We start from the raw sequence: 15,528 nt of genomic DNA on the forward strand, positions 1-15,528 counted from the left end.
TGACTTGAACTTCCTATTTCTGGAAATGCCTCTGCAAATGCCTTTTTGTTTGACCAAATCTCCTGTTTTCACAGATCTACCCACTGGATGGGAAGAAGGATATACTTTTGAGGGTGCACGCTGCTTTATCAAGTAAGTCTATCCTCCCCCTACCACAAGGCACACATCCATCAATACCCTAGAACCTGCAAACAATATATCTCCCCCGTCTCCCCCTATCCCATTTTTCTTTTGTAACATAAAAATGAGTAAGGTCTTTTACTTGCTCTTTTGTGAAGCGTCTTGAGATAACATTTGCTAAGAATTGGCGCTATTCAAATAATGTTTGATTGATATAAACATGCACATTCCTTTTGCATGTAACCATGTACGCCTTAATTATGAACACAAATTAATTTCTTGCCAGCTTTGCTCCCTCAAGTGAGTGAAGAGCTCATTCAAATGCAGGACTGCTCCTGAGAACATCCTGTGTTTTAGAAGTAAATACGACTTGGCTGTGAATTAGGAACCTTTACACCATATTTATTTTCTCTAGACGCCTATCGCAAAAGGTTAATGATTACACAGGAACATTGTGCAAATACTGGGCAGACACGAGCAAAGTGTGGTTGCTGCCTTCTTGTGAGTTGTAAATATATTCAGACTTACCCTGCTCAGAGTTTAGCCTACTTGAAGAGTTGAGCCAACTTGCATTTTCTTTTTTTTCTGGCGGTTCATACATTTTTTAAAAATCAGTTATCCTTGCTGTTTTGGTCTTTAGTCTGCTCACACTTTGAAATGAAACTAGTAGTAAGTAGATGTTAGAAAGTGTTTCTGAAGTACATGCCAACCTTCCTACACTGGTTTCTTTTTTAACGTCCTTTCCCCTGCCTGTTTGTTTCCGTTTGGTTGGTAGGCGAACATGTGACACATCATCCATGTTCACTCAAACATTGGTATCGTTCAGGTTGTGCTCCTCACTGTTTGAAGACCACGTTCTACATGAATTACATCAGTACTTGGCCATGTTACATTGTTCTTCCTCTGCAGTCTGTTTCACTTTTTTCTCTCTTATCCATGGTAGTCTGATGCGACTAATGAAAAGAGATCACAAGTGTTATCATTCAGTCAGCACAGATTCATCAACTGTCATCAGAGTATTTCAAATCCAAGGATACGAGTGGAAATATCCAGTCATTTTGCATGTCTTAATGAAATGCTCCTCTCCCGAAGGGGTTTAGATATTCTGAAGATACATTTCTCTACTAAGATACAGAAATGCCTCTGTATGATTGAAGAAATTGCAATACACAGGCTACGACTTTAGGATATTATGCCTTATTATCCCGACTCAATCCCCTCTCAGCTTTGACTTCCTCATAAATTTGAGAAGCTTTATGTGGCAGGTTGCCAGGCAGTCAGACTGAAAGGCAGTCATTTTATATTCCAGTACTTTATCACAGCTTCTCAGCACAAAAACAGAGTCAGGGACCACATTCATTAGTTGATCACTGTGATCCTGGCACAGTCAAATGACATGGTAATGTTCTCTGTATAACAAGTTAAAACAACAACAACTGATCACATTGTCCCCCACAGGGCGTGAGGACTGCATTTTGGAAGAGACAAAAAAGGACGTTTATTTTATGCCTCAGCTGCTTTTTAGACACCTCTTAAAACTCTAATGAATTGTAGTAATGTGAATTCAGTTGCTGTGAATCCAGTAAGTTCCTAGAGAGTTTGCAGTTTGGTTGTAATCCTCTCCCTAGTTGCTCTATCTCTACAAATTAATTAAGCTGTCGTAGGGGTCACTGGACTGTTTGCAGCATAAACCAGCTGTTTAACAGAGGATAAGAGAGACTGTGGTGACTCAGGAAATACATGTGTACAGATGACATATACATTTATTTGGAGACATTTATTTTATTTTTTTTCCAGATATGATTTAACATATATTACTTCACTATCACGTAGTCTATGAAATACTTATATTATATAAGACATATAATGACAAATGCAATTTCCCAGTGTTCAAAAGGAATTTTTTATATTGCTTTGTTTTTCAAGCCAACAGGTCAAAACCCACAGACTCCTGATTTTTAAGACAATATAAAAGTGTCTTGTATTAATGGTGATAGGAAGTTTTTGCGTATCAGACAAACCAAAGAGGACTATTTACAACAGCCAATCAATTAGTTGATGCATGACTGCTCCATAAAGAGAACACATAACTCTGCAGCTGAACCATATGTGAATCTTCTAGTCACCTTTAATCATAGGAACCAGTAACAATAAACAAAGAACAGAACCCTCAAGTCTTCAGCTTGGTTAGCTGCATGTTCTTAACTGCAATTTAGCAAGTGTTATATCAAAACATGGAGAAAACAGCCCCAGGACTCAGTATCTGATCAGCAATGTGACCAAAACTGTGTCTAATTAAAAACAATTTTTAGAATAGAGCAATGAAGCAGAGCATTGAGTGGAATAATGTAATTTAGAGAGCATCGGACCAAATAATACAAAGTGTATTTAAAAGGATAGCCCTCTTCCCTCTAGTCATTATGGTGTCTCACATTAAACCTCTCTAACCCTTCTTATCTTACTGTCACTTATCAGTGGGTCATGTCACTTATTCTGTCATATGTTTTCTAAATACTGCAGCTGTGCACATATATGTTCTTCTTTAAACATATTTTGAATTGACTAATGTAGACGGCCTCTACAGTTAGTATACAGCATGCTGCGCTGCCTTCTCATTGAATTAGACTGAAATGCATATATTTAAGCTGTTGCAAATTTAGGGCTTAAAAAGCAGATAATTAGTCTTCATGTGACCAAGGCTGCTAGCTTGTTTATTCTGTTTTCTTCATTTCTCCAGACTGTTATGGCCTGGGAGTTTTCTTCTTTGTTGTTTTACTTGGCTTTGAGAAATCTACAAGTATGTATATCTGTGTCATTGTCAGGGGCAAGTAAGGGCAAGTCACAGTACAAGATCAACTTGTCAGTCTTTAGTGATGAACGTGTGCCTAAGATGTGTCTTTAATAATTGGCTTTTTAAAACCATGAATGTCACTGTCCTCGTGACTCATTGTTTTGATATCGAGATTTGTTGACAGGTGTCTGTGATAACCGTCTTGGACAGTATTTGTGCATTTTGAGGCTTTATGTGAGGTTGCCAATAAAAGCCTCAGAAAACTAACCAAAACCACCAACTTTACTGTAGGTTATCATTACTTCACTATGCATTAAGTATTGGTAAATAGCACATGTTAATGGTTATATTATTAATGAACATGAACCACATAAATAAACTGTTCATACAACAAAAAACAACACTCTCTTGTTTCTAGTCTCAAAATATATACAAACTTGACACTGATACACTTCTTTTTACTCAATCTTTTTGAGCCTGCAAAATGATAGGGTCTTACTCTTTTCCTGTTCTGGCTGTGTGGCTTGGCTGTTACCATCAGGTTACACAGTGTGAGCATCAAGGAGCAGATTGTGCTGACGTAGACTGTCCTCTGATGGGATGGGATGTGAAGGATGGAAGGTGCAGATTGTTGGTGCGATAGTGTGGACTAGGCACAAGATTTGATTCATTTATGTCGCTATATGAGTTTTGAATGAGTGAAGGTCAGTGTGGATGGTAATTGAATCAGTCATGGCTTGATGCTCTGCCAAGACTGAGCTGCGATCTTTGAATTTCTGGGTTGTTTGCAGGTGGCCTGATGCCAACACAGCTTTTTCTTTTGGGGAACTACATGTGAGCTGTCCAATACAGCGTGTGAGAAAACATGGAGGTGTTAATTTGCTATTTCTTTTCTTGGTTATTTAATTGAAAGGCCAACATGTATAACGTTAGTATGTTTTGACAATGCGAAGTCGGACAGGAATAAGAAAGGTGAAAATATTGTCCAGACTATTGATTATTTTGTTTAGATAGATTTAATGGATATAATGATTCAGAGGTCAAGGATTCAATATCATCAATACAAAGTAAAAACACTTGTTCAAATCCTCATCATCAGGATACGCAGACCAATATAGTAGCAGTCATTTTTTTTTAAATGTATAGAAGAGCTCAGTTATAGATTGTCAAATCCTGACCTACAGATACTTGTTCTTTATTATGATTTGATTTAAATGTAAATGCGGATATGATTAATGTTTGTGTTCTGTCGCCTATGATATTGTCTTCCTTTTTTATTTATTTAATATTCTGTTGTGCATCAACAACACTGACACATTCCATGTGAAAACCTTCTTGGCAATTAACAAAGATTATATCAATTGAATGTCTTTTGAATGAACCTGATGCAAACTTGTGAAATCAGAAAACATTGTATTGTTGTCCATAGGCATAAAATCATACAGGGATAAAACCATGACCGACAACACTAATATGAGCACACACAAACACACAAACACACACACACAGAGGCACACGGTACTATCATTGTATCTTCTCATCTGCTGTTGCTCATGAAGAGTGTCGATACGAGTCGATACGGCTAACCCATTAGTCCTAATACATTCAGGGGTTTGAGCCGGTGGCTTTTGGCTCTTGTTTCAGCTGCTGAACTGCTGCTGCTTCTGTCCCCATTATCTAAAACCATAATTCACACATTAGATAAACAGACACTTTTGTTTAGATTACCTGTCTTACTTTGGACCCTTTGTTGAAAGTCAGGACCTGGAAGACTTAGCTCTTTTTGAGCCACAGCTGAGTAAAATGGTTGAAGTGATGGTGAGGATGTTGTACACTTTTTAAAGAACATTATGCAAAATACTGGATGATGCATAGGCTCTGTGCAGTTTACTGAATGGAGAAGTAAGTCTTGGACTTTTTATTTCAATACATTTCCTCTGTTTCCATCTCTTGTGACTGATGAATTCTGCGGCCACCCATAGTGCAGTAAGTGCTTGTTTAGTTTTTGTTAGTGACGTTTACGGCTTTTTGATGAGACTGTGCCATCTGGCAGATTTGTGTTTTCCATTTTATCTCTGTAGCACATAATCCCACATTTTAACTTAAGCTGCCGGACATGATTTGGCCAATTGAGCCAGCATTTTGTCAGTATTTACTTTTTATGTCGGCTAATGAGGATTCATGACCTGTGTGGACCTTTCAGAAGTGTGTATCAGGATAAATGGGGCAATTTCAGTCCTACTGGTGCAAAAGGATTACAGTAATATGTCGTAAGGCGAGTGATGACCCTAATTAAGATTTTGTTGCCATGTGGAGTATTTACAACAATTATGTTTATGAAAAGGGAAGAACAGATCTCCTGCCAGTTCCCTTCTTTGTTCTCTATTTCTGTCTCACTTCTTTTTTATAGAATACCCCAACTGCAGAAGCCCAGACTAATTGCAGTAGGTTACACTGTAAGACAGCTGACATATTGATTTGAAGGCTAATGAGTAAATTATAAGTTCAGGAAGAAGCTCAAACACCTTATCCTCACAGTGCTGCAGACCAACTGAGTCTTGCCTGATTGCTGCCTGTTTGTTAATGTTTCATTTGATGACATTTTGTCAGCGTCCTTTGAGGGTAATTTGCTGCTCCTGAGTGCTCATCAGTATAAAGTGCAATATTAAATAATCATATTGTACTAGCCTGCTCTGCAACCACCACTTTCATTAGACTGTTCACTTCTGCTGCTGCATAATTCATCACTCAGAATAGTGGAAAAGATGTCAATGGAAATCTGACCAATTATGACCAATATCTATCCACTGCATCTCTGTTAGCTGACGGCTCATGGGCTTAGGAGGCACACTTACTAAAGTCATTGTCAAAAGTAGTAGTATCTGGTTAGGTTAATATCGATCATTATTCAGTATTGGTCATTTTCTGTCACGTATAAATAATCAAATTGCCTTTCTGACGACTATTGATTATTATTAAAAATGACAGCCATGTTGTGTAATAAGGACCCTGCTATATCAGTGAAAACAAGATCTTAATACACTAACTCTCTTTTTAAAAGTTTCCTATTTTAACAATTAGCAAATACAGAATCCCATTCAGAGAGGAATTTCTTTCTGGACCTGGAAAGAGCTAATCTTATTTTCAGTCTCTTGTAGCTCTCTTTTTGGTCTCCACTAACTTCTGGAGGAAATGTCTGTCTCTTTAGCTAATCAATGCAGCTCAAAAGTCAACAACAACTTGTTTACTCTGTTTGTCCATTTTTTGATGAATGACAGCTAGTGTACTGTTGGCCTTTAGACCCCTTTTTGCTCAAATCAGTTGCCTGCCAAAGCAGGAAAAAACACAGTAAGAGTTTACCAAAACTGTAAGCTCTAAAGATTAGACTAAGGAGTTACTTTTGTTTAAAACACACATTTTCACATCACATGTTTGTCAGTTATTCTGTTTATAGTATTGAAATTAGTTATTCCTGGGATACCCTTGTGTTAGATATCATTCACATTTATAATAATATTATTATTAATAATAATAATAATAATAATAATAAAACTTATTTATCAGTTTTTTAAAAACACAACATTACAAAGTGCTTTACACAGATAAAAGAGCAAGGATACAAAAAAGCTACAGACAAACATACAAACATGCATACATCTACACAATCAGGCATACACAATACACATCAAATCTGTCATCATATCCAATATGTTACAGTTGCCTCTAAGCCTATCATAACATCCTACACAAAAACAACAGCCACTAAACTTTGAGAATTCTTATTAGTAAAAATCTTAACTCAAATAGCAGGAGAATAGTTAGAGCTTTGCTGGGCAACTTAGGAAAAACAGTATATAGTGAGGTTGATATATTTGATTCTTGACCAGAGAAATATCAGAGCCACTCTACCAAAAGTGCAGCACATCTTAAATGGTGAAAACTGTATTAAACTACTAGTCCTGTGCAACAAACTTGCAGGCTTTGGCTTGTGGAAGACTGCTGCTCATGTGCAATGATTGAACAATGAGTGCATGCGGATAGGCTGGTAGGTAGAAAGGCACAAGGACGGAAATACTTATAACAATCCTGTGATAGGACAGCTGTATTATTGTTTTTTAGTTTTGACAGGATGTGATTAAAATACAAGAACAATATATGTATAACAAAAAACTGGCTCCAACTAATTGGTTACACTCTACCATTTTTCTCCACTTTTCGTACCATTTGACCAGAATATCTGTTCTTGTCTTGCCTCCTCTCTTCTTCACTTTCAACTCCGCATTCACAGCCACTTCACACTCTGACACTTCGGGGCATCAGTAAAATGAGGCATATTATCGGAGATCTAAAGAATGGATTAGCATGTGAAAGACATCAAGCATAGGGAACTTTTTAGTATTTCACAAGTGACATCAGCTAAAGTATGCAAAAACCTTGCAATGCGAGGGGACAGTTTGGGGAATGGGCTCACATTGATTAATATTCCTGTCCTACGTTGGTTTACATTGTCTTTATTTTCAACTGAAATGATGCACGATTGAGTTGTGGTCTTAGGGCAAACACTACAGGGTTCCTGTCAGTCCTTCATAACTGTCTTGACACACAGTTATCAGAGACCTTAAAGGCTCTCTGTTCTCTCCAGAGAATAATACAAGCTTCCATCCTCGAGCAAAGCCTCATATCAGACCTGATTATGTAACCCTGAATATCCAAGTCAGAGCACTGAGATAGTGAGTTTGAGAGAGGTGAACAAGTGTGTGGACTTAAACACAACACAGGGCTGTAATGTTAAATCTTTGACAAGTAATCTAATTTCTGACCTTCACACTGAAGGTAGTTATGAAAAAAAAGATAAATATTGACTTCACAGTTGAAGTGTCTGGTGCATTAAATCAGGAGCTCTCTGGTTGGGCTGTTTTTTTTAGCACTACTATAAGTATCATAATACAGGGATTACAGAATAGTTTATACCATATTTAGATTATGTTAATATGGCATAAACACCTGTGATTATGTGTATTTGAGATGAACACAGTATCACAAAATATAATATTTTAGATATTTTCTTATACCCCGATTTTCTTTCATTTGAATGAGTAACAACATACAACTTTACAAAAAAAGATGGGTCTGTTTTATTTTTCTCGACGTGTGCATCAGCTGGTAACACTGTGGCACAGATTTATTATAAAGGAAACAAGTAGAGCCAGTTTCTTTAATCTGTTTTGTTTGAGCTGCAGGCTATTCCAGCACACACAGAGTCTGGACATCTCAACACTCTGCCATACAAAGACAGATGACCTCATTCACACCTGTGTGCAAATTAGTTTCCAATTCACTTACCATGTGTGTATTGCATGCTGGAAAAAACTTCAGCAACCTTAGCGAATTCACTCAGAGACAAAAACAATATGCAAACACTTAAACTAAATAAAAAAACATCTTCAAAAATAACCGATGGCATAAGTTGTTGCATTGGAAATTTGACGTAGTGGATGAAAACATTGCACCACAAGAAGGGTTTTCACAATACCAGGATTTTAAACTTTGATATGATACTACTATTTCAAACCACAGCGACAAAATTAGAAGCCCTTGATACCCAACAGTGGGCAAGTTTTGTCTGCATGGAGTTTAATCTTCATTTTATTTTTTTCAGGATTTTGGGATCCAAAATTGTAATTAAAATTGAAACTCGATGAATTCCCCAGAAAGTGGCACCACCTCTTCCCTCTTCCTATTTGTAAGAGACATAAAATGTAACTTCTCTATGAGACACCAAAAGGACTTGAAAAATGACAAATGGCAAAAATTGCCAACGTGTTAATGTACATCTACCACAGCTTTTCTTTCTCTTTTACTTGCCACATTTTTGGGGTTGAAAATATAACAAAAGACATGTAGGTTTATTTTCCAGCTCTGGTACTTTTAAATTCTATTGATCAATAAAATAACAAATATTGCATTGTTTTCAGATGTGGTATGAAAGTATCAATCATTTGACAAACATAACCCTGAGGTGTTATCTGATTGAGAATAATGAACTCAGAAGGAAACACTGCTTGAACTCTTCTCATTGTAGTCAACGTTTCCCATTATTATAATCATACACTGATTGAAAGATAGTGTCTTTATTCTTGAGAAGAATTATTTTGATGATCTCAGTCATAGTCATGAATCCCATAGTCAGTGTCTTACGGTATGTTATTGAAGAAGTTAGAAGTTTGTTCACATCCACATGGCTCACATTATCAAATGGCACATCAGGGACAATGCTTTATTCAAACTGCTAAGCTCTGAGAGTGTTTACTAACCCCCTTGGCAGGAGGAGGCTCTTATTGCTGTGGCTGCTGACTCACTAACTCTGTCAGTGCTCAGTACTCATGCATCACTCTTGTGTGTGTAATGTGATTTAAGAGGGAAACCAGTGGACCTGGATCCACAGTACATCATCCCTGTTTGAGCTCCATAATTCTCCGTTGTGAGGCCGGTCGCTGACTGGGGAGACAGACAGTCAAACGAAGAGGCAGGCTTTTTGCTCCTCAGTCTGCTCTCACGCGTTGCAGTCTCTGTGGGGTCCTTGCCATCTGGAAGAGAAGTGTGTATGTGTTGTGGTGTTTGGATGCAGTGTGTGAACATATGTGTTAGATATCCTCTGATGTCTGTGACTGCCCCAGGTGCTGATTAAGACAGTTTCGGTGTGAAAGAATCCACATCAGCTCAAGTTATCCTCTACTGTGGGTTCTTGGTGTTCTTGGATGCCGCAATGTTTTTTTGTTGTTTACAAATTGTTGGCACTAATAGTTGCTTGTTCCTCTTTTATCTTATGGGAAGGATTCTTTTCTCAGGATTGAAATCTAAACGCCTGGCTGCCTTGAAAAAGGATCAAAATACTCCTGTGTTCTAATCTGACAGACTTTCTCTTAATTTGCAGACTGTCAGATTGCTCTCAAGCCTTGCTGTATGTCAAACTCTTTCATGGCTCTACAAATGATCACAGGCAAAAAGCCATTTTTTTCTGTACTAAAGAATGTGTATGTAATCCAGTATGATATAGAAGATGTTGATTAAATTTAGCCTATCTCTCGGGTTTAGCAGGGTCCGAACGTATAGCCTGTGTCTTTGGTCCTAAAGCCTCTTAGTTGATTGATTTAATGCTGATAGAGCTGTTGAACGTCAGTAGTCCCTTTTGGAATATACAATGAACTGTCCTTTGTGGGTGTATAAAGTGGGGACAGCTGCCGTCTTTGGGGTCAAGCTGTTGGTGTGATATTCTACACATCATTGAGTTCACATTTACATATAAGAACTTTGCCTTGTTTTTGTGAGAAAACTCAGACAAAGTGCTTTAAAAGTATTCTGCTTTTTCATGGAGGGAGATCCAGCTGTGAAAGTCTCTGTCTGCTTTCCCCTTTATATATTCCACTTAACCGTATTTCTATGTTATAGTTGGAAAGGTATATCAAGTCTGAAAGGCACAAGTGAGAAAGTTTTTGCAGCTTATAAACTTTGAAGTTAGAGAGACTCAAAGATCGTGATGGTTCTTAAATAACCCTTGAGCCAGACTGCCTCCTTCAACAGGGTCTATTTAGGTGAGGAATACAATATTTTCAAATGTTTAAACAGGAATATCTTACAAAGCGCATGAGTGGATGCTGTAGAAATAAAAGTAATGCTGATCAGTGCGTACAGTGGAAATGCAACTTGCACAAGCTGACAAAATCAGAGTATTAAGTCTGCATGATAGATGCTGTGCTCTAAAAATGTTGTAACTTCAATATCATGCCATGACAAAGCCTGCACCTAGTCACAATCTTTTTCTTTCTCCTTTGGATACTCTTGTCTGTCTACCCCTGGCCTGTGGACAGTGCATGGTCCAGTGGTTTTCCAGATGGTCTGTGATGATTAGGGGGCTTTTGGAAGCCGCCACTCTGCCCAAATGTTGTTCAGCTGTGAGCTCTTGGAGCAACATGTTAAAATGTCCACAGAGAGCTTTGGAGCAGCATATTGTTTCCTGAAACAAACTGTTACAAATTCAGCCTCTGAATTTGTCTTTATCCACATCCAGACAGGCAGTCAGGCCTCTCCTCTTTTTTTTTCTCCTCAACTGCTGCGCATTAGAAGAATCCAAATCCTCTGTCTTAACATTTAAAGAGTTCACGTAAATATTTCAGCATACCATCTTTTCACACTCTTCCAGGGGATTAAATAGAAACTTTAGTGATGTGCTGGGAGCTGCCAAGTTTTCAATTTATCAGCAGTAGGATTAATATCATACCCTGCTTGTCCTGTAGCTTCAGTTTATTCCCTCCTTTCTTCAACTGTAGACCTCACATCTCCCACTATTGTCTCTCCCTGGCATATGTGGTTCAGTCTTAGTGTGTACTCACAGCAGGGCATTGTTTTTTCTATGACTCCTCTCTCCGTTTTAAATCCTCACACAGTTCTCGTCTGTGTCTGTTGAGCTCAGTCACAGCACTAACACTTTGGCTACTTAGGTTTGACTTTGATGTTTTCTTACTTATAAGGAGCATAGTGAGTGTATTTGATAACCTTACCTTATCTCTAATGGTTTAATCACTTTTAGGAGGGAGTTGTTACGCTGTGAGGCTTGTTTTTTCCTCAACTCCATCTCCAGTGCTGGCACTTGTAGAAGCCATTCATCTAAAAAGTCCTTACGTAATATCACAACTGAGTGAAGGACTTCCATAGTTATTCCCAACAAACATACAGCCAAAGTGAAATTGCTTTTTACAGCCACTTACTGTGCCTCTCTTGTGTGTCTGCGTGCATGCGCTTTAGTGTGAGGCCCATCCTGACTTGAGTGCACTGTTGATTTTTCTGCTAGATGGGACACTTGACAGTTAAAAATAGCACCCAGGTCATCACGACAGCTTCAAATAGCGCCTAGTTCTCTGAGGTGTATAAGCACTATCAGAGACACCAGATTAGAGGGAGCGGAGATATTTAAAATTATTTGAAAAAAAAAACCCCTCTACATCTCCTCATAATACCTGTATAGTGTGCATAGTGAGCTACTTCTGTGGATTTGGTTCTATTTGAGGGGCAGGATGTTTTGGTTTGGCAGTGATTGGATAATACACCTCTCCTATTGCTCAGCTATTGAGTAGTGACTCTCCTGCTGTCAGAGTCCTCTCCCACGCTCTACCCTCGGATCTGGCCGTCCCTGCTTAAACAAATATTTGAACTCTGTGCCAAGTCTTTCTTTGAGTGTATACCTGCTGTGATTGATATTGTACAAGCTTTAATGCCATCACTGGAGTTACCATAAGAAGAATGTGCCGTACTGTGGGTAGAGTCACATAAATCTTTGTTGTCTGTTCTTTCGAATGAACAAGAGCTGTTAGTCTAACAAACACAAAACCCAGGAAAAACAATCAAACTATTGAATGTGCATCCCTTGATCTAGAGTTGGGCCTTGGAGGGAGCAACACATTTCTCTATAATGTTATCCTTATTTGTTTTCTACTGTACTGACCATTCCACCTATAACATTTGGACATCTTTGCTTTTTATCATTAAGCATGCATTGTTTACATTGTTTTTCTAGCTCTCCTTTAATAACACAATTTAACCTATACAAACATTATCACCACTGCGTATTTGAGCCCTTTGCAGTCTGCAGAAATGTACTTCATATAAGCCCATGCTTGTGCACATGCATGTCTAAATGCACAATTGTCGTGATTCTCAAGATACAGTCCAAAAAAAGTCCTAATTTGACTCTCTGGAAATCCTGGATGCCCCGTTTTATGGGCTAGAGAGGAGAGAAATAATCTAGCTTCTTATCAGTGCACAATTCAAAAGCCATCATCTGTGACGGTGTGGGGTGCATTAGTGCACATGGCATGGGTAACCTGTACAACTTCTTTGGAAACAGCATTGAGCAACCAACACTGTATACTAGCACTAGTGCTTAATAACTCCATAGGTTATCCCTAAGGAGATGCTGCAATTAAATCAATCAGTCCCTCTTTAGCAGCCTGCGTTCTGTCTCAGTTAGAGGGTGTGAGAGATGAGGCCACAGTGGAGTGAGCTGACAGGGGCTTCATAACTGCAGTAACGGTGGTACCACATTGTGATCCATCAGTCTAATCAGCTGTCAGCCCTCTGCAGTATGTTTCTGCAGCATCATGGATGGATGTCTCTGCAAGTCAGGTTTAAATATCAGCACTAGTTGCTTGAAGATAAATGCAGCCTTCTCACCTCAGTGCTGCTATTCACAAACTGATGTTTGCAGGCATTCCAGCTCTCTGAGTAAGTGGGAGCTGACAGTGTTTCACTGTAAGACCTCTGCTGGTGGTTCAGATAAATACACCCTACACTCTGACTGTGATGTTGTGATTGTTGTGTCTCTGCCTCTGTGCCTCTGAGTGAGTTGGTGGGAATAAGCTAGACGTCTTTGCTGTGTGACAGTTTTATTACTGCCTGCCACTGGCCTCATGATGGGCCTTATTGAGTGTGTGGGTGGGTGGTATGGTTTGTGTACAAATGGGTGGGACTATAACAGGTACAAATGTCACAACTGTGGAGAGATGTGCAATGATATGAATTTCACTGAACTGCACCAAAATAAGATAGACTTCAGATCACACAAAGGGTATAAAAAGGATCAGCACAAATCACTGCATGTTCAGAGAGGTTTGTATGCTCTTATACTATAAAATGTGTTTGTGTTATTGCACTTGTTATGAGCTCTCCTTTGGTTGGTTTGTGGATTTTTGGACCCTTTCATTGGGAGAAGAAGTACGTTATTGTAGTGCTGTGGTAGGTTGTCATACACCCAGAAGTAACGCTTTTCTTTCTGTGTTTTTCTGTGTCACATCCTCAGACAGTCAAGCTTTCAAATCTCTTTAGTCCACAGTGTAACTAATCTAGACTAAAATTAAAGTCATCATCTTTAATCTAATTGTTTTTCAGATTTGTACAACAGTGATGTCATTTCTCTTAAAATAAAACTTTATCTCCTTATTTGGAGTCAGTGTGCGAAGCCACATAAATACCTCTCAAGTCTCTGAGTATTTTTAGTCTTAACAGGCCTTGATAAACATGATTTCAAAGAGTGATTTTATGATGTTTTTAGATGGGTTTTAAGCCCTGGTACTATGTGCAACAGATCGAAATCTGTTTGACTAAAGAGAGGCTGAAAACTTCCCCAAATCGAAGTTTCTATTGATTCAGAACAATCTTAAGTGGACTGTAACATCTTGTGATATGTTAGATTTGTTTTCATTGTTTATTTATGGAGGAAGGGGGCTCTTCAGTCATTCTGCATGACAGTGTAAATGTGTACACAAGAAGTTTCCTCTTTGCCAAACAAAGCTTAGCTGGAGCTGGTCCATTGCCAACCTTAAAATTGGCGTTACCTTACCTGCAGTCAAAATTGCAGCTTTTATTTCTTTATTTTATTTCGAAACATAGCCATGATAGATCCTGACAGGAATTGTAAACTTTTTCTTGACAGATGATTCTAAGGTTGTTACATGCAACAATTAACATCTAAATCGTTTTTCACATTTTACTTCATGCTTCCAAGGCTAGTGTCAGTGTATTTGGGGTTTTTAAGGAGTGGCTTTTGGCTAATAACTTGGGCTACTGCTAAAAAAAAAAATCCATTAGGAGGAGAAGACAAACAGAAAACTGCACAGACTGAAAGTAATCACAGACTCGAAAGTGTTGAGGTGGCCAGGGTTAGGTTTCCACTTAATTCCCATTCTTTCTTTTTTTCTTATTCTTTTGTTTAGACAGTTTTGGGTGACAGGCAGTCCGAGCACTTCTAAGGCTTGGTTGGACATAAAACTCTTCCTGTTGAGTCACCAGTGCAGAGTGCTCTTAGTTTCTTAGATTTAAAACAGTAGTCTGCATGTGAAGTCTAAAGGTCGTACTCAAACTATGACTCAACAGCAGCACCAATATACTGTTGCTTCTGTTTCTAACAGCTGCCACTATTTAGATGGGCATATAGCAGCATACCCTCTCTTCTCATTTGCGATATTTATATTCAATAAAACATGTCACAATGAAGCTTGGTGAAGAACGTCCCTCTGTTGTTTACATATCATTTATGTGGATAGAGTCGGAAATCAGGGAGAGAGAGAGAGGGGAATGACATGCGGGAAAGAAGCCACAGGTGGGATGTGACCCCGGGCCGCCCGCTTGAGACTGCAGCCTCCATACATGGGGCGCGCGCACTAACCATTGCGCCACCAGCGCCCCTACATATCATTTATTATATGATAAACTATCTATTGACTGTTGCCTCCTATCAAAATATTATTGTATTGCTGCAGAGTTGGATGCAGTCTGAATATGAGCACCAACACCTTAAAATTGAAGTACATTTTTCTCCCTCTGAACAAGGTGACATGTTCCTATATTTAAGCTGCCGATGACCCAGTTTGAGGTCCTGTTATAATGAGACGGTTTGTTGAGAGGAAGAAAGATGTGATTGTTATGTCAGACTGTGAGGTTAGGAAAGAAAGGGGAACAGTGTCAGTTCTGATGTCTTAACTTTACATTCAGCATTGTGCTGCCCTTCACCTGTGCTCAGGGACTGATGCAGCCCAAACTAGTAAACTGCATCATTGTCCTGACAG

The 15,528-nt window shown here is 38.7% G+C and overlaps 1 protein-coding gene across 7 annotated transcripts in view; it reads left to right on the top strand.

Moving 5' to 3' along the window:
- LOC132972678 (pleckstrin homology domain-containing family A member 5-like) overlaps positions 1–15,528 on the top strand; it is a 76,138-nt gene that overhangs the window by 1,434 nt on the left and 59,176 nt on the right. For all 7 annotated transcript variants that reach the window (XM_061035684.1, XM_061035682.1, XM_061035687.1 and 4 more), the window contains exon 3: positions 75–132. In XM_061035684.1, coding sequence (XP_060891667.1) covers positions 75–132 — 58 coding nt within the window. The remainder of the gene's footprint in view (positions 1–74; positions 133–15,528) is intronic.

Source organism: Labrus mixtus, chromosome 4 (assembly GCF_963584025.1).
Source record: "Labrus mixtus chromosome 4, fLabMix1.1, whole genome shotgun sequence".
In the NCBI taxonomy this organism is placed as follows: Eukaryota; Metazoa; Chordata; class Actinopteri; order Labriformes; family Labridae; genus Labrus; species Labrus mixtus.